This window comes from Artibeus jamaicensis, unplaced genomic scaffold, assembly GCF_021234435.1.
Source record: "Artibeus jamaicensis isolate MK-2021 breed Jamaican fruit bat unplaced genomic scaffold, CSHL_Jam_final contig_311, whole genome shotgun sequence".
In the NCBI taxonomy this organism is placed as follows: domain Eukaryota; kingdom Metazoa; phylum Chordata; class Mammalia; order Chiroptera; family Phyllostomidae; genus Artibeus; species Artibeus jamaicensis.
In genome coordinates this window covers 2,137,013-2,162,067 of record NW_026521717.1, presented here as the reverse complement: position 1 = coordinate 2,162,067, position 25,055 = coordinate 2,137,013, and the positions used below count along the sequence as shown (strand labels likewise).

General features: G+C 37.8%; 1 protein-coding gene across 5 annotated transcripts in view; it reads left to right on the top strand.

Moving 5' to 3' along the window:
• The window catches only part of MET (MET proto-oncogene, receptor tyrosine kinase), a 163,782-nt gene that overhangs the window by 12,586 nt on the left and 126,141 nt on the right, over positions 1-25,055 (top strand). For 4 of the 5 annotated variants that reach the window (XM_053662939.1, XM_053662942.1, XM_053662938.1 and 1 more), the window contains one exon: positions 16,020-17,236. In XM_053662939.1, coding sequence (XP_053518914.1) covers positions 16,034-17,236 — 1,203 coding nt within the window. In that variant the 5' untranslated portion in view covers positions 16,020-16,033. Of the gene's footprint in view, positions 1-9,969; positions 10,782-16,019; positions 17,237-25,055 lie in introns of those variants that run through there. The other variant, XM_053662940.1, reaches the window with a different exon arrangement.

Here is a 25,055-nt window from a genome sequence, read left to right as displayed (position 1 = left end):
AGGTTGTGGGTTTGGTCACCAGTTAGGCCATACAAACTATCAAACTATTGATGTTTCTCTCTCCCTCTCTTTCTGCTTTCTTCCCCCACCTCCCTCCCTCTCTCTCTCTCTCTCTCTCTCTCCATATATATATATGGAGATTGGCAAGGGAAGATTGGCAAGATTGTATATATATTTAAGATTGGCAAGGGAAGACCAGGTAGGCAGTTGTTGGAGTAATCCAGGCAAGAAGAAGTGACACTGCCCTGAACTATAGGTGGTAGTGGGATGGAAGCAGATGGACATATTTAAAATACTTGTAGTTGGAAGTCAAGGATGATGTCCTAGAAATGTGGAAAATGTTAGGCACTGAGAACAATACAGAGTGGGACAGAAAGTTTCATGGGAGTAGAGGTACCTTATAGTCCCTGTCTCACTTACTCTCTTCTCCCCAGCCTGTTAGTTTTCATGTGCTCCAGTGTGTAGTCGTCTCTTCATTTTCTACACTGCACTCCTTTACTTGGTAGTCTTACTGAATTTCAAGACTTTTCATACCATTGATATACAATTTTCTAATTTAATTCTCTAGCCTAGACCTTCTTAACTCCAAGACTCACCTTTCCAACTGCATATTCAACAGCTCCTCTTGGATTCCTAAAAATTATATCAAACATGAGTACAACTCCTGATAGTCTCACATCCGTTCCAAACTTATCCACCCACCAGCTCCTCCATGTCAGTAACCGGCAAAGCCATTCTCCCTCTTTAAAAAGCCAGAATCCTTGGAGTGTTTATGACTCTTTTTTTTTTCACACACCTCATATCCAAATCCATTCAATCCTGTGGGTTCTATCTTCAACACATAACCAGAATTCAGCCACCTCTCATTCATCCCTTCTTTCTGAACAGGGCCTCACTCCCCTGGACTTCTACAGCAGCCTCCCAACTGGCCTCACTTCTCCACCTTTGCTCTATGTCAGCCCCCTGCCAACAGCAGTTTTTTCTACACACGGTCAAGATGATTCCATGTAATCATAATTACTCCCTCATTCATCACCCTGAAGTCGCTCGCCACTTCACTCCAATAAAAACCCAAGCTTCACAGTATCCTACAGGCCCTACATGCTTTGATTCTTTGTCCTCTGACCTCATCTTCCAGATGTGGAGGTCCAGGCTTACTGGCCTCTTTCTTGTGCCTCAAACACATCAGGTATGGTCTCAGTTTGGTCCTTCTTGCCTCTTCTCAGAAATCTCTTTTTCATCTTAGATGACCAAGTCTTATTCTTCTACCTTCTCCTTAAAAATCACCTTTCCAGTTTTTCAAAGCTATAATTCTCTCCTACCACCTTCCATATGGATGTGCTTGATCCCCCAACCATGCTTTTTATTTTTGCCTATAACACTCATCAACTTCTACTACACTACATGGTTGACTTAATTCTATGTGTAATTTGTTGTCTGGATGCACCTGCTGGAAAGTAAGTTCTAAAAGAACAGGAATGTTTGTTTTGTTTATTGATGTACCCTAAACAACTCACATATAGTAGGGCCTCAATAAATATACATCAAATATAGTCTTAAATAGCTGTTTGGCATACAGAACTGATTCTTGAGAGTTAGATTTTCAAACTCTAAAGGTAACAAGATCTTCATTCTATCCTTAATCTTCATCCTTGATTGCCTGAACAGATACAATGGCCTTCTGCCATGCCTTTGGCCTCTACTCCTTCCTACTCAATCCAGTCTTCACAAAGTCACAATACTGTGTAATATATAGATATAAGTATGCTGATTTCAATTTCCTGCTTAAAATCTTAAATGAGTTTCCACTGTAGATAAAGTTTAGGTGCCTCAACAGGACATATAGTTTGCTGTGATGTGGCCCCAGCCTAACCTTCCAGCTTTATCCACCCTCAGCCCAGCCCACACAGTTTCTGTCCTCATTACAACCTCCAGAAGAGCACTGCACATCCTCCCCTAGGTTCCCTGTCTTTAGACAGGGAACAGACAAAGTGTCTGTCCCTTGCCTCAGCTGTACCTGACAACTCCTACTTGTCCTGCAGTTTCCATTTCAAGTAATTTATCTCTGCTCAGAAATACTCCTTGGCCCTGCCTCTGTCTGCTGAAGTTAGCTCTTTTTCTTTCTATGCACCTCCAGGCATGTGCACTCATCTTTACAGCACCACCTAGAGTGAGGTGAGGCAGGAAGCTGGGACTGCCAGCAAATGGGCAACACCCATATGGTTGAAAAGTCATTTTTAAAAAATCTCTTGCTCTCTCTCTTTCTGTTTCTCTCTTGCCTATGTGAGCTTACCCACACAGACACGCACAACTGCCTGAATTACGTTGATTTTTTTCCTTGATCAGTTACATAAATGCAATTCAGAAACAGTTATTTTTAAGATGTCCTGACCTTTTACTTTATTGATTTTTCAAGGTTCCAGAGTATTTAATGAGTTTTAGAAATTGGGTTCTGTACTTATGTACTTATTTTTCTATACTATTCCATTTTTATGAGGATAGCTTTTCTTGGCATTATCTGTTCATTTAAAAGTACTTAAGATCTTTGTAGAAAATTTTGTTTGGTTCTTTATTCTCTACTATTGATGTCAATGTAGTGATATTTATATGCTTTTAATTTTTCACCCAACACTTTTAGAATTGCATTATGTTCACCCAAGAAATCCACATCTATACAAAAATATAGCTAGGTTTGGCTCTTCCTTCCATTCACAGTTTTTTCATGATTTCTAAAAGTATTTTTCTCTCTTTTGCCTGGAAAAGAAAATGTTACATAGTGACAAAATTCACCTTGAAAAAGGTTCTTGGTTCATTCCACTGACAGTCTACTTGCTAACTTTGATTTCAAAGAAAAATTATCAGGTTGTGTGAGCCAAGTAAAATTCAGATGTAACCTCAGAACTAAGTGAAAGTAGTGTCACAGGGGAACACCCACCTCAGTTGACTACATTGGGTCTGGCCTATGGCACCCTCATGCCTCTCCCCTTTGTCACACTTTCCCTTGATGTTGATTTCTCTTTACATGACAGCCATTGTGACAAGAATGGGGTCTACTCACCATTAACATTTCTGTGCAGCCATTTGGTTTCTGCTTTAGGTAATACCATAGGAGATTGATCAGTTATATAAACCCAAACCTGAATACAGTTTCCCCCATTTGGCATTTACCACACCTTATGATGAGAACATTTTCAAACACAGAGGGAGGAAAATGTCTGATTCATTCATGAGTAATGAATGTACCAGCTTCCTCTCCAACTTGTCTCCCTTCACTGGTTCACATTCTGACAGTTCCATTCAGTTTTAACCTATTCCAACCCTGTATTTGAGTGCAGCTGGAAAAGGTTGCTAGGCTTATTTTAACTTAGATAGTTAGAGAGATGTTACTCAAATGTGATTTGCATATTCATATCATTCAGTGTTCCTGGACTAATTAAACAAAATCTGGGAGTACTTCTGCACAACCTGAACTATAAATTTACAACTACCCACTAGGTTGAAAAATATTTTTAGATAGTTTTATAGGATTTCCAGCATATTAGCACTTTTTAATATTGAAACTTCAATCTTTACATTTTCAAGGGCAATGAAACATTCTTGTCTGACCTACAACTTATTAATGGGACAAGAGCCTGTCCATCAATCAGGACTCTGACAGCTTGATGTATTTTCTGAATAGGAATTTTTGCAATATACACATTGATAAACAATGTCCATTTATTATTTCCCAGAAGTGTGAATAATTTCAGCCATTCTTAAAAGAACAAATATATTTACTAACAGATTATGAATTTATGATGAATAAGCTTGAGAATACAAAGGAATTATGTTCTTTTTTTATCTGTACTCTTACCACATCAGAATTGGACAATGTTCTTAATCATATGTTACAACCAGAAAATACGTAGTTGGCTTTTTCTTGCCCTATAATTCAGTCACTTTCAACTTTTAAAATATTTGTTAGAAGAAGGGATATAATATTGGGTATGCATCTGAATAAAAGCACTAGTTTTATCTTATTCAAAGAAACATTTGTGTAATAATCAAGAATCAGTGTTTACAGGAACTCCTAGAAGTATCAGTAATAAGATATGAAAATTATTCTTTCACCATGTATAACTTGTTTTTTCCTGTAGCCACTTATATTTGAATGTTTAATAAGCTTGTTTATTAGGGAGTATACAAATCAATCTAGGAATGTTGTTTCTGTTTCAGAAATTTCATACTAGTGACAAGCTGCTATATTCAGTACAACTTTTCTCCACAAGCACAGAATCTTTTCCTTGATTTTTAGTTAAAAAAAAGAAAATAATCTTTGCTTCCCTTTACATAGTTTTATCTTCACTTGATATTTAGAACCACATATTTATTAGGAGCAGGTTACCCTGATAATCACATTTAAAACAGCATGTTTTAGACACATAGCAGCAAAACAGCAACAACAACATATAGGTGCTACAAAAACCTTAAAAGTACTGTTCTATCTCAACAGATAAATAGGTTTGGCTGAAATCTTTTTAAAATCCTGTTAGTAAAAAGGGTAATTGTTCCTTTTTTTTCTCCATTTGCTTACAAATTGGGTTGTCACATAAAATACATTCATACTAACACTAAGGAAAGTTATTACTTATCTAAATTTCAAATGTAACTGGATATCTTATCTCTTTGCTAAACCTGAGTCGGGCATATGGGTTTACTCTTGTCTACAGAGGCAAAGTAATGGTTACTTATTTGTTCTTCCTAAGTATAGAAGGCCCTTACTATGGCCTTTTTCTTGGAGGACAGCTTAGGAAGGACTTCAAGAACTTGAAATGAGTTTTAAGAAAACCACATGTTAGCCAAAGAGTGGGGAAATAAGAAATAACACTGTTTAATCTGTAGAATAGAAGACTAAGGTGATGAAACAGTCACCAAATATTTTGAGTGGGCGCTCACTGGGTGGACTGTGCCAAGTTCCTCATTTTGTATAACAGTAAGCAAAAATTGGCTGAAACACATCTAAGGATAGTAAGTATATTAGCTACACTTATTGAATGTCAGTGTATGTAACACGATTGAATGCCAGGGCCTCTCCTTTCATAATTTTTCTCTTACCCTCATGACCAACTCACAAGAAGTGTACCATATCCCCCTTGTTTTAAATGAACAAGTTGACACTATCCCCATGTTCTAAATGAAAAATTGAGTCAGAAGGTACATAAATGGTAAAGCCCAGATTCACGTCACATCAAAATCTGTCTGGCAGAAAAGCCCATACTTTCTCTGCTATACCCCACCTCTTCTTCAAAGGGTTTTATTAGCTATTGGGAAGAATACGGTCAAGCAAACTGGGCTGTACGTATTACATAGAAGATTGACTCATAGGTAATTTGGATCATGTAAATGTTCTTTACAAGAGCAGTTGGATGGGCTGAAAAGTCCCGAAAATTTCTTCATTCCTTTGACTTACTATTAGAAATAATTTTCAAGATAAGTTGGCTATGTTAGAAGAGACTTTTGACATAGTATTTTTTTATCTTTCTAAAGTCAGTTTAGGCTTTTTTTAGGATAATAACACTGTTAAATCTTTGGCATAAAAATCAAATATTCAACAAAGCATCCTTAAAATTTGCTTACTCAGCAAACCAGTAGATCCATTCACTTTTCATTTTGGGTCACATAGTTTTATTTTAAGCATTTACCTGTCTATCTCCAAATCCACAAACTGTACATTCTTTGAAGATAGAAACTTTCAGTATCTAAACAAGGGTACCATATGTAGTGGATGCTCACAATATTGGATTAAGATTGTATGATATAAGATGACCTCATAAGCAGTGTTTATAAATACATTTTAAATTATAACAGAAATATTTTCTTGGAATCTTCTTTCCTTTACTTTGTTTTTAATGGGCCTACTTTTAAAGTTATTAGAAGTAATATATATAGAGAGAGGACTAAGAATTTGCCTTAGGATTTCGCTCTGGCAAGTCCTGCTTGAGATTTAGCTATGACTGTTTTTATGACTGTAATTTGATTAATATGGGGCCTTGGTCATTTTCCATCATCATAAACCCATTTTATATACTTAAAAGCAAGATTGAAATGTTTTCTAATTTTTACATCTTGACTTCACTTTGATACATTATTTCAATCTTGACACTGTTAAGTAAATATTGTAGAAGAATTTGAAACTCTATAGCAGAAAAAACTAGTATACTACCTCAGAAATTTTAACTAATAGATATGTTTTCAAGCACAAAGTGAAATATTTAAAGTAATTTTTAAGTAAATAAAGAAACTATCTTTTTCTAATTAACTTGAATATGTAAAGTTTCTTATGCTCTTTGTGTTTGAATTCACAGATTAGTAGTACCTTTGGGTGGATATTGTTTGGTCAGGACTTTTTAAGAGCAAGAAATAAAAGAATCATAATGAAACTGCTAATGAAAAATGAAAAAGAAAAGAGGAAAGAAAAATTTTACTGTTTCCCATTAGCGTAAGACTGGTAGATACAGATGCTCAAGTAATAACATCGGGAGCCTTTCTCTACATCTAAGATTTCTGCTCCTAGGGTCAGTGTCATGCTCAGGGAGGCTTTCTCCATATAGTGGCAAAGATGTTTATAAAACACTCCCAGTTAACATCATCTCTAGCATGTGTGAGATCTTTGAAGGAGCAAGGTTCTCTCACACTATCTGTATTGAATTCCCCCAAAAGATTCTGACTGGCCTTGCTTTGATCATGAGCTTACCCCTGACCAAGTTGTGGGTCAAAAGAATAGAAAGGCCAGCCTGGATGACAAGCTCACCTTGTGGTGAGGGAGGTACACTACATGATTGGCAGCCCCATTGGATAGTTAAAGGACAGTTTTCAAAAGAATTGTCACTGGTAGAGACAGTGACAGCTAGACAGGTAAAAACAAATGTTTACTAAAATATTATGTCTTCTGAATAAAAATGTTTTCCAAGACATGCAAATAATTTTTAAAAATCTAAATGAGAGCACTTCCAGCCAAAATGGAGGCATAGGTAGATACTCTGTGCCTCCTCCCACAACCAAAAGAAGGACAACAACAAATGTTAAAACGAAAACAACCAGAACTGTCAGAAAATCGAACTTGTATGGAAATCGGACAACCATGGAATTAAAGAAGAAACATTTATCCAGACCTATAGAAGGGACTGGGATGGGCAGCAAAGTGGAGAGGACTCATGGCAAGGTGGCAGCTGGAGGACTGGGGTGGAGAAGGTGGTGGCTGGCGGACCCAGCATGGTGGCTGACAGACTGGGCAGTCCCACATTTGCATGCAGGTAAACCAGGAGGAACAACTAGGGAGAGAGACAGACCATGCAACCCTGGGTTCCAGCATGTGGAGATAAAGCCTGAAAACCCCACCAAAACAACCTGTGAGGGTTGAGGCAGCTGAAGAAACTCCCAGACTCATAGGAGAGTTCACTGGAGAGACCCACAGGGTCCTAGAATGTACACAAAGCCACCCACTGAGGAATCAGCACCGGAAAGGCCCAACTTGCTTCTGGGTAGCAGAGGAAGTGGCTAAAAGCTGGCAGAGAGCAGAGCAAGTGGTGTTGTTTCTTCTCAGACCCCTCCCCCACAGACAGCACCACAATGCAGCAAAGTGGGTGGATCCATCCCTTACTATGAAACAGATGTGCCAAGACATAAAACATGGCCAAAATGAAAACAAATCAAAGCTCCAGAAAAAAATACAACTAAGTGATGAAGAGATAGACAACCTACCAGATATAGTTCAAAACACTGATAATCAGGATACTCACAGAAATGGTTGAGTATGGTCTCAAAACAGGAAAAAGTGAAGGCTATGCAAAGTGAAATAAATGAAAATGTACAGGGAACCAACAGTGAAGGGAAGGCAACGAGGACTCAAATCAATGGTTTGGAGCAGAAGGAAGAAATAAACATTTAATCAGAACAGAATGAAGAAACAAGAATTCAAAACAATGAGGAAAGGCTTAGGAACCTTATAGACAACTGTAAATATTCCAACATCTGAATCATAGGGATGCCAAAAGAAGAAGAGAAAGAGCAAGAAATTGGAAACTTATTTGAAAAAATAATTAAGGAAAACTTCCCCAATCTGGCAAAGGAAATAGAATTCCAGGCAGTGCAGGAAGCTCAGAGTCCCAAAGAAGTTGGACCCAAGGAAGCACACACCAAGACACATCATAATTACATTAACCAAGATTAAAAATAAGAAGAGAATCTTATAAGCAGGAAGAGAAAGGGAGACGGTTACCTCCAAAGGAGTTCCCATAAGAGTACCAGCTGATTTCTCAACAGAAACCTTAAAAGGCAAGAAGGGGCTGGAAAGAAGTATTCTAAGTCAGGAAGGGTCTGGACCATCCAAGATTACTCTATCCAGCAAAGCTATAATTTAGAATGGAAGGGGCAGATAAAGTGCTTTCCAGATAGGGTCAGGTTAAAGGAGTTCATTATCACCAAGCCCTTGTTATATGAAATGTCAAAGGGACTTATCTAATAAAAAGAAGAAGATCAAAACTATGAACACTAAAATGACAACAAACTCACTATTGTCAACAACCAAACAAAAACAAAAACAAACTATGCAAACAACTGGAACAGGAATGGAATCACAGAAATGGAGATCATATGGAGGGTTATCAGCAGGGAGGAGGTGGGGAGAGAATGGAGGAAAAGGTACAGGGAATAAGAAGCATAAATGGTGGGTACAAAATAGACAAAAAGAAGTTAAGAATGGTGTAGGAAATGTAGAAGCCAAAGAACTTATATGTATGACCCATGGATAAGAACTAAGATGAGAGAATGATGGTGGGAGGGGAGTACAGGGCAGAGGGGAATAAAGGGGAGAAAAATGGGGCAACTGTAATAGCATAATCAATAAAATATATTTTTAAAAAATTAAATAAGCATACTCAAAAAATTAGAAATGCACTCAGAAGAACTAGATTGTATGATTGCCACATTTTAGATAATTTTGTTTTCTTTGAATCTCAGTTTTGCTATCTAAAAACATAGAAATAGTGCTTACCTTCAAGGAAATCATGCAAGTTAGAAGAGATGGTGTAATTGACAGCATTTTATGAACTATGAAGTACTATCTATGTACTTATAAAATACTGATTTCTAAGAAAATCAGTTCCTAGTGAAAGCAAAGTCACCTAGGTCAAAGTGTGGAAAGCCTCTCTCTTACAAAATAATATTCATTAAAGCTGTTGTGGATTTTCTTAAGAAATTAGTACATGAATACAATACACATATATATGCTCATAACAGGTTTTTCTTGGTAATGAGGACAATGATGATTATAGTAGTAGTGAAGATAGGCACAGATAGCTCTTAATAAATTCTTTAAAAATAAATGTTTTACTAGATTTCTAAGGGATAAAAAGCAATGTAAGCTAGTTTAATGAGGAAACTAGAAGCCCATAGATGGCAGTCAGAGTTAAATAGCTGGTCTTAAGTTTAGGCTGAGCTGATATTTGTAGCCAACAGAGCAGTCCTCTTTATAGATAATATTCCTAAATAGCAGTAGATTAATGGCCAAAGTGCCATTGATATAATCACTCCCAGGAAATGTTTTGCCAGTGAAATTATCTTAACTACCAACTGAAAAGAAATAAATAAATGTTTTATGGATGATTCAGTTTCACCTGCTATGAGTACCACATTTTGAGAGAATAAATTAGTCAGTTTGAATCATCTTTATGTGTTTTTTAATTCTCTTTCTTTTTTTAAAGAACTCATAGTTGGCTAAATGGCCAGTACTATTTCAAAAAGAATGAGAAAAAAACATTAAAGAGATATTCAATATTGAAAGCTTGATCTGGGCACATTACAAGACTAAATATATCAAAATAAAAGCATAGAAAGAGTGAAAGTATTTCTGGAGTCACTACCAATATAAACATTAAAATTACTCATACAGCTTGATGTGGCAGATTATATAAACAGAGAAGAGAAAGCAAATATGCCAACTCAGTGGCAATGAGGTAAAATGTAATTGCAGAAAACCCTCTCAGAGTTGAAAATTATTGGAGTTGGAAAATACTTTGGAGTTCATAAGTTCAACCCAAGAGCATGCTTCTAAGTATTTAATAACCATCCCTCCAGGGGAGGGAGAAAAGCCCTGATTTATAGTGCTGGCCTATTTATGTGGTGTAAACACTCCCACTATGGTAAATTTCAAGCTGCTAAGATGAGGCCACGGGATGTGCTTTGGGAAGAGATGCACATGATAGGCTGTCATGAGCCTGTGCCAGAGGGCTCCAGCACATGACTAGTTCAACACTATAATTTCGCAAATAAGAAAGTGTCCAAAGCAAAAGGAAATGGCTCATACTATAAGTATTTTGTTGCACTGCCACTACTAAAACTCAGGTTCTTCCTCATGCTGCACCTCAGTATTGTGAATGCATTATGAAGAAAGGACCATGATTGATTATTGATTGATTGGTAGGCCCACATTGCTCCCCTAGCCTGGTTAAGCATTCCTGTTTAAGAACCCCCATAGACCTTTCAACAATGAGTTTAAACTGTGATTTGTGTATCTACTACCTCTAATAGTCAGAAATCTCACCAACCTTTTAGATTTATTTCTTCCATTTTTGTGTTTTCAGCACTCTGCACAATATCTAGAACATAGTAGATGCTCAAAAGCATTTATCAAGGACATAAACAAACAATAGTAATAGAGAACACTTATTGGCCTGCTGTGTACTGAGCTTACTTGCTTGCATGCATTAACTCAAGGAATCCTCAGAATAACCATCACAAGTGAGGTAGGTACTATAATCACTTGAATATATCAGATGAGAAAATAGAGGCTCAGAGAAGTTACTTGCCCAAGGTCACACAGACAGTGAATGGATTCAAATGTGCAGTCTGTCTCCAGAGCCTCTGCACTTGACTATTCAGCTGTCATTCAATAACTGGCCATGAATGTCATTGGGATACCACAGCTCAGAAAGAAATACTTTCAAAAGGTCTGCCTCCATCCCTTATGAATGACACAAACATTTCCCAGAGAAGAATCTAGTCTGACTAACACACCCCTTTGCTAAGTTGAAATGATCAAGGAAATAGGGTATTCAACTTTCCTCAATGTCAGAGGATTAAACAGAAACCTATATTTTAATTAAAATCCTATTATTGACAATGGTCCCTAGTCTCACTTTTTTTGCTTCTATAAAAAAATTAAGCTTTGATTTCTCAATCTGAAAAGTGGCATCACCATTTGCGAGCAAGAGAATGTAAAGAAAGTGTAGAAGACTGGGTTACTAACTCCAGGGGTATTCTGCAAGGTTTTTTATTTAAATAGAAAAACATGTGCACCTTCCCTACCAGTTTTCTGATGATTTGTCATCAAGCGAGGTAACAAAAATTCCATACTACATTTGTACACTTTCTTAGATTCTAGTTAATTGAGGTTTAACACCGTGAGTGACTTATGTACCAACTGTAAGATATGAACCTTATTTTAAAAAACATAACATAATATAATACCTCAAACTTTCTTAAAGAAAAAAAGATCCTTTTGAAGACTCCTTAAGAAACCTGAAACAAAACAAAACAAAGTCATTTGCCCTCCACACTGCATTAATGGAAATCAACTGAGATGAAAATTCATTGTTATGCTTTTTTGACAGTAATGGTGTATTTTCTTTTTTCCTAGAGAATATACAATGATAAATAATGTATGAGGCAAATGTTCCTGATTTTAAATATATACAGGCACCATATTGAGAAGTGCATTTAATTTTTTGCTCACTATAGTCTAGTCTAGAAAGTTGAGACGCACATTTGCAGTTTGTTTACAGTGTATTTGTTTTGTAATAGATAAGAAAAGAATTTGCTCCAAATTCTTTTCTTCTATTTCTTGTCATTCCTCCTATCAGTGCCAAAGTTTTTCTAGTTCATTTCAAAACAATAAGAATTATATATAAAAAGAGCAGGTACAACACCCTATATTTATTTTTATATGCACTATATAACAAAGTGCTTTCAAAGATGAGATCTCTTTTGGTATTTAAAATAATTATGTGAGAGTATTAAATCCCAGAATTTAAGAGATAGATGAAGTTGTGTGAGAGCACACAACTAGAGAGGAAGAGGGCCAGTACCAGAGCTTTCATTGTCTGATTTCTCCTCCAGTGCACTCCCTCTTAGCACAGAAAGCTGCCTCAGTGTTGGTGAAGTGTTTAAGATCCTGGACAGATTTCTGTCACCCAGATATGGGATTGAATCTGGTTCTAACTGTGTGACTTTTGGCAAGTTTGCTCATCTAAAAGGAGAATAATAATACTTTTTACTTCACAAGGTGTTTTTTAAAGAGTAATTAAAACAGTTTAGCAGGACACCTGGCATATATGGTAAGCACTCAACATGTTACCTTTTTTTGTTATATGATTTCTCCTTCTGTTCTTTTTTCTAATGAAGCTTTGTTTTGCCCTCTGTACCAACTAGTTTTCTAGGCTTCAAAGCCTGTATGCCTAATTATGTTCCTTCATTTGGACCCTGAAATCATTGTGTCCTTGATGTTCTGCCTTGGATTTCTTCCATATCTTCCATCAATATGAAGAGGAAGTCATAATACATTGTATATTCTCTCAAAGGAGCCCTCAGAGCTTCTAAGCAACCTTTTCTTTCATTTCTTGCTGACCTCAGTTTGCATACCCTGTCGTAACTATTCTAAACCTCCTCATCCTCCATCCTGAAGTCCCTAATCCCTCCCCATATCCATCACCTTCAGCAGATGGTCATATACAATAATTTATCTTTAAAACATTGAGATCATGTGCCCTGAACTCCTTCAGTGCCCCTGTACTTCATCTGATTTCTCATCCTCTCCTCTGTCTCAGGTAGAATGACTTGTCTTATGTTCCAGGGCTCTTGGAAATGCCTCTTTTTGCTCCTTTGGAAGGTTGCCGTAATAATTTCTGTGTCACTGTTTGTTCTTTTGTATATTCCCATCTCTTTAAGCTCAACTAATTGCATTTCTCCTGGCCAGACCATGAGAAATGGACCGCGCTCTCCCTTGCCTCTATATCTTTACACAAAGTACTGTGCCACCTAAGAATTTCCATTCTTCAAGACTTAGCTCTGACACCACTTCCAAGTTGGCTGCCCTTCCTGTATATCCCCATAATTGTCTATCAACCTATGCCTCCACCAGGTGGCTGTGAGCTTCCTAGGAGAGGCACCATGTTTCTGCATTCCCATCACTACCACACTTGCCTGGTCCTTAGTAGACACCAGTAAATGTTAGTGGATGAAAGGGATGTCTACAAATAAGCATATGTCTTTCCTACAATTTAAGAATAAACTCCTCTTGACCCTCACACTTCCTTTCTATTATCCTTCCTTTAACAAACATTCTATTTCCTCACCACATGTGCCACTATTGCCACTATTGAATCTCCTGAAAAACTACTTGTGAAGGTCAACAAAGAGGTGCCATGTGAATCATATTCTTGTTCTTGAAGCCTCTCACTTTGCCTGACTTCTGTGACTCAATGCCTCACTAAACTTACATTTATTGACTCCTTCACTGGTTTTTCCAATGTAGGCATTCTTCAAGATTTGGTTCACTTGCCTTCTCTTCTTTCCCTTGTTCTCCATGAAAATACTCTTGGTTTTAACCATCAACTCTTAGCAGTTAACGTGCAAGGTTTTCTTCTAGCCAAACTAGCATCCCAGTTACTCTGGCAAAACTGAATTCTAAATATTCATTTTTTTCTAGTGTTGAGATGGCAGATACTTGGAACTCATGCTTCCATTTGCCACTGTCTCACCCAAGATGGATGTTGGCTCACCCAAGATTGATTGTTCCTATTTCACAGTAAGAGCAGGCTTCTCCTCAGAACCCTTTCCTTATTCTCCTCTGTCGTTTGATACAAATACTCTGTCTTCATTCTTCCTTCTTGAAATCTTCATTCTTCACTAATTCTAGACACCTACCTCCTGGTGAACAATGTAAAACCTACTAGTTATTGCTATAGTAGAAAATTTTCACTCATATCAAAAAATCACATCAAATTCAACATGATTAAAATCAACTATTGTATTTCTTGGTCTTCAGTCCAACTTCCTCTGACTGACTACTTTAATTTTGTAACTTGTTCCACTATTCCCCAGATGAGCACTAATAATCTTTGTCTTCTTTGTACTCCATCAATTTAGGTGTCCATCTTATTTATTCAAATATGTCTCTCATTCATCTCTTTCTTTCTATTCTTGTGGCCACCAACCTGGCTGGCCCCTATTACCTGATTATGGGCTATAATAATAACAAGTCAACTGGTCTTCCCATTGTCAGGTTCTTCCTGCTATAAACTGCCTTGCCTCAAGATCAGTCTTCCTAGAGTAAAATCTGGGTTAAATGGCTCTCCAGCCCAAAACTCTTTAATGAATTTCTATTAACTTTTAAATAAAGCCCCAATTTCTCTCAAATTAGTAGAGTATAATTATCTTTGATTCTTGAGTCAAAAATATTTGGATTTAAGTTCTGGTTACTATATTTACCTGTTCTGTGACTTTGAACTTATTTTTTAATTTTTACTCATTTATTTAACTTGTATTTATTTAACACCTACCATGTTCTAGATTCTATGTCAGGTATTTGGGATAGAGTGATGAGCCAAACAGACCTTGTTCTTGCTTTCTGGACCTTACAACACTGTAGATTTGTCCCTATTTCTCATAGTCTTAATAATCCTAAGTACAGTCCATTCCTCCATCTCTTGATGCTTTTTAGCATTTCTTTTGTGCTATGCAGGGTATTATGAAGCCATATATTAAAGTTATTTGCATATGTGTACTATCTCTCAACCACATTGTAGATTCACTGAAGGGTAGGGGCTATCTCCAATTTCCTATAGTTCAATCATAGACCTATGCATACACTAGTTGCCCAATGAATTATGTTGCTATTTTTGTAGACCCAGGGTTAGACTTTGGAATAGTTATAACACCCAGTATGTTTTTAGATGCTCCCTTTATTCTGTCAGAGTATACATTAAAAAAAGGAAAACAATATTTTCCTATTTAGTTTCTATTCATTTTAAGGCCTGTCCTTCCAACTATCATCCTGCCTATAGTTATTGTAAGTAGAATTTACAGTATTTATAACTTGTGCACCTTAAATTTTTTAAAACAATCACAAATCCACTCTGCTTTCTAGTAGAAATATTGTCCATGTGCATACCACAGAATGCTAAAATAATGTTCTTTTTACTAAATAGCTTTGCCTTGGTAATGAACAATATGCTATCTTTCCCTATAAAATAATTCTAGGTCTTTAGTCCTGAATATTAATTTTATTGTATACATTTTCAGCTTGGTGTTTTTATGTTCCCATGATTTTACATTAAGTTAAGCATTTGTCTATCCAAACAATAGGTCAACTCTAGCCAATTACTCTACCCATACCTTTTTTCTGCACACAAAATTTTTTTATAAACAGCATATGATCATGTGCTTCTAGAATTTATTATTGTTTTCTTTCAAAAGGAAGTTAAATTTAGCCTAGTAATTCTACATGCTCCCAAGGAAACAATGCCTGCTATAATTTCTAGAATAAACGAATCTGAACCACAATTCCTTTACTTGACTAACTGAGAAAGTTTGAATATCAGCCCATTCATTAACCACAGATATTGAAGCATATTAAACAACCAGCAAGGAGTTAAGAAAGAAATTTGGTATGTTTCTGACTTCATTGCCAAATGAGTCTAACTTAGTAGTTCTATTGTGTTTAATACAGATCATTATTTGTATCTCATGATGGTTCTCTAAAATTACTTGTTCTGGCTTGTGTTCTAAAATTAAACTATGTAGAGTGATGCCCAATTGCACAATGCATCTTTATATGAAACCAGCTAGAGATTCTGTTTTCACTCAGTGTGAAATGTCCAGTTAGTAAGCTGTATTTTTAATAGTTTAACTGATACAGTTCTTTCTGTTTCTTCTTTGTTTCCAATGACAACTAAATTGCTTTCTCCTTGAATGTGTTTTGGCAGATAAACTTCTCATCATGAAGGCCCGTGCTGGGCTTGCACCTGGCATCCTTGTGCTTTTGTTTATCTTGGTGCAGAAGAGTGATGGGGAGTGCAAGGAGGCACTAGTAAAATCTGAGATGAACGTGGACATGAAGTATCAGCTTCCTAACTTCAACGCAGAAACACCCATCCAGAATGTCGTTTTACACAAGCATCACATTTACCTCGGTGCCACTAATTACATTTATGTTTTAAATGACAAAGACCTTCAGAAGGTTTCTGAGTACAAGACTGGGCCTATGCTGGAACACCCAGATTGCTTCCCATGTCAGAACTGCAGCCACAAAGCCAATTTTTCGGGTGGTGTTTGGAAAGATAATATCAACATGGCTCTGCTTGTTGACACATACTATGATGATCAACTCATTAGCTGTGGAAGTGTTTGGAGAGGGGCCTGCCAGCGACACATCCTTCCTCACTATAATACTGCTGACATACAGTCAAAAGTACATTGTATGTACTCCCCACAGTCAGATGAAGAGCCCAGCCAGTGTCCTGACTGTGTAGTGAGTGCCCTGGGAACCAAGGTGTTGATGTCTGAAAAGCACCGGTTCATCAACTTCTTTGTGGGCAATACCATAAATTCTTCTTACCTTCCAGATTATTCAGTACATTCGATATCAGTGAGAAGACTAAAGGAAACACAAGATGGTTTTAAGTTTTTGACAGATCAGTCCTATATTGATGTTTTACCTGAGTTCCAAGATTCTTACCCTATTAAGTATGTTCATGCCTTTGAAAGCAACCATTTTATTTACTTCTTGACAGTCCAACGAGAAACTCTTGATGCTCAGACTTTTCACACAAGAATAATCAGGTTCTGTTCTATAGACTCTGGATTGCATTCTTACATGGAAATGCCTCTGGAGTGTATTCTCACAGAAAAGAGAAGAAAGAGATCCCCAAGGGAGGAAGTGTTTAATATTCTCCAAGCTGCATATGTCAGTAAGCCTGGGGCCCATCTCGCTAGGCAGATAGGTGCCAACCTGAATGATGACATTCTCTATGGGGTGTTTGCACAAAGCAAGCCAGATTCTGCTGAACCAGTGAATAGCTCTGCTGTCTGTGCATTCCCTATCAAGTATGTTAATGAATTCTTCAACAAGATCGTCAACAAAAACAATGTGAGATGTCTCCAGCACTTTTATGGACCCAACCATGAACACTGCTTTAATCGGGTAAGTCACACAGATTCTCCACTTACAAATTATGAGGTATAATCATTAAAGATATCAGTCTAGAAAATAATACTAAGGGCTTTTCAGTGCTTCATACATGGTCTTAATCCAAAATATTTGAAAATTCCTTCCAAGAAAATTTAGCAAATGAATCTTCATGTAAGGGTATAATTATCCCTGGCTGATGTGGCTCAGTGGATTGAGTGCTACCATACGAAGCAAGGCATCACTGGTTCAATTCCCAGTCAGGGCATATGCCTGGGCTGCCAGCCAGGAACCCAGTAGGAGGTACATGAGAGGAAACCACACACTGATGTTTCTCTCCCTCTCTTTCTTTCCCCCTTCCCCTCTAAAAATAAATAAATAAAATATTTTAAAAAGTAAAATTAAAGTAAAATCACAGTTTAAGGAAAATTTAATGTGATAATTAAAAGAAAAAGTAAAATATTTTTATAATTTGGGTACACACACTTGCCAACACTTCAGATTATTAATCCTATTTCTTATATAAGCTTTAGTAAAGTTTACACAAAATTCAGTACAACAGCATTTTCTATAAAACATGATTATTAAGATCCCAATGCAGTCTTTACACCATTTAAAATTAGACACTCAAGTTAATTTGTGGGTTTCGAAGGATTTTTCCTTATGAGGCAGCATTGCTCACTAATATGCTAATGAAGTCTATATATAGTCTTGGCATTACTTAAAAACAACTGAAAACAAAACAAAAATATATCTTCCAAAATTTTGGTAAATAAAACATTTTTATTTTATTTTTTTAAGATTTTTTTATTTATTTAGAGGGGAAGGGAAGGAGAGAGGGAGAGAAACATCAATGTATGGTTGCCTCTCATGCGTCCCCTGCTGGGAACTGGCCTGCAGGGAACTGGCCTGCAACCCAGGCATGTGCCCTGACTGGGAATCGAACTGCAATTGTCTGGTTTGCAAGCCTGCGCTCAATCCACTGAGCTACACCAGCCAGGGCAAATAAAACATTTTTAAATGAACTAATATACTTCTCTAAATACCCTCCTTTGTTTGTTTGTCTTTTAATGCACATAAACAAACACATTTGTTTTAAACATTAACTTTCACTGGTACAAATATAAGGTTCCTTTACTGTTATGTCTGGTAAAATAAGCTTCTGAGATGCCATTCTGGCCTATGTCCTTCTGAGAAAAGAGTGTTGCAGCATATTCACCAATAAAAATAGCCTTGAGAATGTTCATGATGACGTCTCCTGGAATATATCATTTCTATTTCTATTTTTTAAATTATTTTATTTTTTAATTACAGTTGACATACATTATTATATTAGTTGTAGGTGCATACCTCAGTGATTAGACATTACATAATTTACTAAGTGATCATCCCAATAAATCTTGCAAGCATCTGACACTTTATAGTTATTAGAAGGTTACCAACTATGTTTCCTATGCTGTAGTATACATCCCCATGACTATTCTGTAACAACCAGAATAGTTGTGTGCTTCTTAATCCCTTTCCCTTTTTCACCTATGTTCCCAACCCTTTTCCCTTCTCGCACTCATCAAAATGTTCTCTGTATCTATGAGTTTGTGTCTGTTCTGGATGTTTGTTTATTTTGTCTTTTAGATTCAATTGTTGATATATATGTTTTTATTGTCATTTGATTATTCATACTTTTAATATTTTTTCTTCTTCTTGAATAAGCCCTTTACTATTTCATATAATACCTTCTTTATCTTTTTCTTTTCCAAGAAGCTTTTTATTTGTCTTTCAGTACTAAATGATAGCTTTGCTGGGTAGAGTAATCTTGGTTGTAGGTCATTCCTTTTAATCACTTTGAGTATTTTTTGCCAATGTCTTCTGGCCTGTGAAGTTTCTATTGAAAAATTAACTGACAGTCTATGGGAGCTCCCTAGTAGGTAATCAGATGCTTTTTTCTTGCTGCTTTTAAGGTTCTCTCTTTGTTTTTAACCTTTTGCATTTAAATTATGATGTGTCTTGGTGTGGGTCTCTTTCAGTTCATCTTGTTTGGGACTCTCTGTGCTTCCTGGACTTTTATGTCTTATTTATTTCCTTCACCAAGTTAGGGAAGTTTTTTGTTGTTTTTTCAAATAGGTTTTCAATTTCTTGCTCTCTCTCTTCTTCTTCTGGGACCCCCATGATTCAAATGTTGGTACATTTAAAGTTGTCTCAGAGGCTCCTTATACTATTTTCATTATTTGGACTTTTTTTTTCTTTTTGCTGTTCTGATTAAGTGTGTTTTGCTTTCTTATATTCCAAATCACTGATCTGATTCTTGGCTTCACCACCTACTCTGTTGTTGATTCCCTATAAATTATTCTTAATTTCTGACTGGTCCTTTTTATGCTGTTGAACTTCTTACTATGTTTATTGAGCATCCTTATAACCAGTGTTTTGAACTCTGCATCTAATAGGTTTCTTATCTCCATTTTGCTTAGGGTTTTGGGGTAGGTTTTGGGGATTTTTTAGGGGGGGCATGTTTCTTTGTCTCCTCATTTTGGCAACCTCTGTGTGTGTGTTTATACATATTAGGTAGAGCTGCTAATTCTCCCAGGCTTGGTAAAGTGACCTAACATAGTAGGTGTTCTGTGGGGTTCAGTGGCACAGCCTGCCTGATCACTCAAGCTGGGCACTTGAGGTGTGCCCTCTGTGTGTGCTGTGTACACCCTCTTATAGTTGAGACTTGATTGCTGTTGGCACATCAGTGGGAGGGTTTTACCCCCAGTCTGCTCAGCTGCAAGTACTAGCTGTGACTGTTGGTCACCAACCTCCGATCACCATGGATTAGTTGTGCAGGACTCACCCCACAGAGCAGGAATTACTTCACTTGGGTTCTGGTGTCTGCTGAGGTCACCCCTTGAGTGTGTCACTTATGGAGGTGGTTGGATGGTGGTGCTTCAACATCATATGAAGCTGTCCACTGGATATTCTTGTCTGGAGCCTCCTGAGAGGAGCAGAACAAGGTTAGCCACCACTGCCTGTGTTCTGTCTGGAGCCATCCAGCATAAGCTACAAAGATATCTGTAGATGGCTGTTACTTGAGCTGGGCTTGGAGGTGCACATGTGAGGCCAATCTATTACCCAAGATTGTCTGCTGCTAGTACCAGGCCTGAGGCCACTTAGCAAGAGGTACAGGGCACACTGAGATCAGATGCTGCTTGTCTGAGAGATTTTAGGAACATCGGAATCATGAGCCATGACAGGACATTGGTATGGAAAAGCCACTGGAAACAGTGTGGGTGGGTTTAAAAAGTTGGGTGCTGTGGGGTCTCAGGTAGTCACCAGGGCTAGGCAAAAAGTATAAGCAAGGTTGAAGGAAACTCAGATGTGGCACCCACCTGCCAGCTCTGGGGAGGAGGAGGTGCTTATCAAGGGAATACTGGCCTCTGCTAGCCGTTCTGTCTAGGAGAAAGCTGTCTCCCCAGATCTCACCCTAATGGCAGATAGTTCATTTCCTCTCCATATGTCTCTGATTCTTTTTAAGCTGTTGCCCCCGTTTCAGAGCTCAGAGCAAGTGAGTCTGAGTAAGTACATGTATGAACCCTTTAAGAGGAACTCCTGGGGGCTCCAGAAGAATCTCAGTCTCCCTCAGTTTCAATCCCAGTTGGTATCCATAGCCAAAAATTATGGGGACTTCTCTTCCTGGCACTAGAAACTTGGGCTAAGGGGTCTGGTGTAGGGTTGGGATCCCTCATTCCTCAGGGGAGGACCTCTACATGTGGAATAGCCATCCCCATTTTTATCCACCACATGTGGGCGTGGGACCAGCCTGTTCCTCATCTCTGCCCCTTCTACCAGTCTCCTTGTGGCTTCTTTATATCTTTAGTTGTAGGACTTCTGATCAGCTAGATTTCAAGAAGTTCTAATTGATAGTTGTTCTGTACTTTTTAAAAAATTTTATTTGACTATTGATTATGCCATTACAGTTGTTCTATTCTCCCCTTCATTCCCTGAACTCCCCCCGCCCCCACCATTCCCCCCGTTAGTTTATGACCATGTGTCTCAAGTTCTTTAGATTCTATATTTCCCATACTATTCTCGCCCTCCCCCTATCTATTTTCTACCTACCATCTATGCTACTTGTTTTCTGTACCTTCTCCCCCCATCCCCTCCTCCCACTCCCCTGTTGCTAACCCTCCTTGAGATCTTCATTTCTATGTTTCCACTCCTGATCTAGCTGTTCTTTTAGTTTGCTTTTGTTTTAGGTGTGGTTGTTAATAACTGTGAGTTTGCTGTCCTTTCACTGTTCATATTTTTTTATCTTTTTTTTCTTAGATAAGTCCCTTTAACAGTTCATATGATAAGGGCTTGGTGATGATGAACTCCTTGAACTTGACCTTATCCGAGAAGCACTTTATCTGTCCTTCCATTCTAAATGAAAGTTTTGCTGGATGGAGTAATCTTGGTTGTAGGTCTTTGGATTTCATGACTTGGAATACCTCTTTCCAGCCCCTTCTTGCCTGTAAGGTCTCTTTTGAGAAATCAGCTGACAGTCTGATGGGGACTCCTTTGTAGGTGACTGTCCCCTTAGCTCTTGCTGCTTCTAGAATTCTCTCCTTCATTTTAATTTTGGCTAATGTAATTATGATGTGCCTTGGTGTGTTCCTTCTTGGGTCCAACTTCTTTGGGACTCTCTGAGCTTCCTGGATTTCCTGGAATTCTATTGCCGTTGCCGGATTGGGGAAATTCTCCTTAATTATTTGTTCAAATAAGTTTTCCACTGGTGGCTGTTCCTTTCCCCCTTCTGGTACCCCTATAATTCAGATGTTGGAGTGTTTAAAGATGTCCTGGAGGTTCCTAAGCCTCTCCTCATTCTTTTTTGAATTCTTGTTTCTTCATATTTTCCTGTTTGGTCATTTTTTCCTTCCTTCTGGTTCACTCCCTTGATTTGAGTCCCAGTTTCCTTTTCATCCCTATTGGTTTCCTGTGCAATTCCCTTCATTTCAATTAGTTTGGCCTTCATATATTCCTCTAATTTGTGACTAAAATCAACCAGTTCTGTGACCATCCTGATCACCAGTGTTTTGAACTGTGCATCCGAAAGTTTTGCTATTTCTTCATCACTTAGAGTTATTGGCTCTGGGGCTTTGAGCTGTTCTTCTTGAGCCACAATATTTTGCTCTGTTCGTGCCTGTTAGGTATGAGGAGGGGAGCCTTAGGTGTTCACCAGGGCGGGGCCACCCAGGTTGCTGGGTTGTGATGCTGTATGTGAGGGTGGGGTCAGAGAGGGACAATAGCGGTCACCTCTGCTGCTTCCAGCCCCTGGGGCCTGCGCGGTCTGTCTCAGTCTCACTGCTCACTCCTTCCTGGTCTACCTGAGCACGAATATATGATCACTGTCAACCTGCCACCCTGTGCCCTCGCTGGGTCCACCCGTTGCTCACTGGGTTGCTCACTGGATCGCTCACTGGGTCCACCCCTCGCAACCCCATGCCTGGGATCCACGCGCCTGAGTCTGTCAGACCAAGTTTTCCTGTCTAACCCTGCTCCACCAGGTGCTGGCTTCACCCCTCTTACCAGTCAGGCTGAAGAATTCATCGTTATCAGACTTCCAAAGAGTTCAATTTTCTGTGTTTTGGCTGTGCTTTCTGTTGCTAATATATTGTTGTCTCTAAACTTGTTTGTGTGAGAAGGCATGGCATCTCCACCTCCATGCCTCCATCTTGGTGGAAGTCCTGATAGTTGTTCTGTACTTTTGATGTGGTTGTGGAAGGAAGCAAATACCACAATTACTTATGCCACCATCTTGATCAGAAGTACCATCTTGACATCAGTCATGCACTTCCTACTTGAACAGACATGTATCCTTCATGTTATAGTTTGGTATGTTTTATCTGGTTGGTGTTTAGTATTTATAAATATAAATACTTTTAATCAATGATTGTTTATATTTACAGGAAATGGTATTTTCATAGGAGGTGGTAGGGAAATATTTGTTGCTTTGATTTATCCTGCTAGTCATCAGATCACTTAGTGCCAGAAGAAGAGCACCAAATTGGGAGTCCACTATGGCCTTGGGCTTTCTTGGTTTGGAACTAGACTGGAATATATGGACCTGGCTATGCCTCCAAACATAATAACCACTAGTGATCATAACTAAATGAACAGATAGTAGAATGTTTTTCAAGACATCTGATGTTAGAAATGTACATCTCACTTTAGCAGTTTTCAGCCTAAGTAATAAAGGTTATACTTGCAAACAGGAAGAACATAAAACATGCCACTGGTGAAAGCAAGTATATAATTTGTTGAGGGGTACCAAAGGCATATGAATTCAGAAATATTTGGCTCACTTTTGCTGAAATATCTGGGATACTTCCCCAGATGGAAACTCCAAGTAATTTTTTTCATAAAGCTAGAAACTTTTGAGGAAACAAATTCATCTTTTGGTGTACTACAGATATAACTGTCCTCTTTCCCCTTCCATAGTCTATGAATATACATAGTGTACATACTTACATATCCTAACTAATATTTATTTCTCTCTGTTGCAAACTCTGTCAGAACAATGGGATTACTCATGAGGCTGCCCCTTTCCTTCACTTGAAAATATGAAAGAATGAAAGGAAACAAAAGACCTTTCAGAAATCTGGAATTAGAAAATAAAAGTGTAATAATAGTAATAGCATTCCAGAGAAAACACTTTTCCTGCATCCAATAAACTGCTTCAGAAACACAAATTTAAAAGGGTATATTAGGAATTCCTACAGGGCCTCTAGAATGCATGAGCTATTTAATACTCATCCTCTTAAAAATTTTAAAAAGGCAACTTAAGAGGTATATTGATATCTTATTACTTATTTTGTTCATGTCAGCCCCCAGATGTAAAAGTACTTATCAATTCCAAAAATTCTTAAACACATTGCTTGATGTTTTCACTGTTCCAAGGAAAACAAAAAGGCAGGATTATCCGATGACATTCAGGTCAGTTTTATCATCAAGGAAAATGACCAAAATGCACCAGCCACACCTGAAATCATTATCATTTCCATTGCAGAAATTCCTGTGGGAAACAACATAGAACTTGCCAACATAGTCTTCTTACAAGGGAAGCCAGCTTCTACACTGAACAAATTCCGTAAAGACAAATACCCTTAAACCTTTATTTACTTCCCTATTTATCTTCTCTGTTTTCTAAAAATCAAAATTCTTCCAAGAATGAGACTACCCACATTCTCAGTTTTTATATATCTATTTATTCCACAAAAAAACCTGTTTGTTCCAATAATTAGCATGTCATTAGCATAAAGTGAAGGCACCTAGAGTCATTATTCGCACAAAAACAAAATGACTTACAAGATCAAAACAATTTGGAGAGACTCTAAACAATAAAATGACTCCATTTTGTCTTGGCAAATTTACTTGGCAAGATATCAGGTGACCCTTCTAACAATTTCTTATAACTGAGTTTTTATGTGCATAAAGTTTGGTGAATAGATACAAATAATGTCATTTTGTTATTAACATATCTAATCAATCATATCTTTATGTACAAGGTTAAGAAAGATGTGGCAAATTACCCTATTTGGAGAGATACATATCAGAAAGTCAATCAGAGCCATTTGTGCCAACCACACCCAAGGAGGGATGAATTCAGGAGAATAAATCTCATTTTGGGGGGGTTGGAAGATGGTGACAGAATAGGAGGGAGCAGATTCCACTTCCCCCTACACATGGGAGAAAAACCTGGCCGATCTACAGAGGAACAGAGCAAACGGCCAACGGTACCCCAGCATATATGAAAATAAGAGACTAGAAAGTGTAGTGGACACTGAAAACCAGAAGGTAAGGAGACTACTGAAGGACA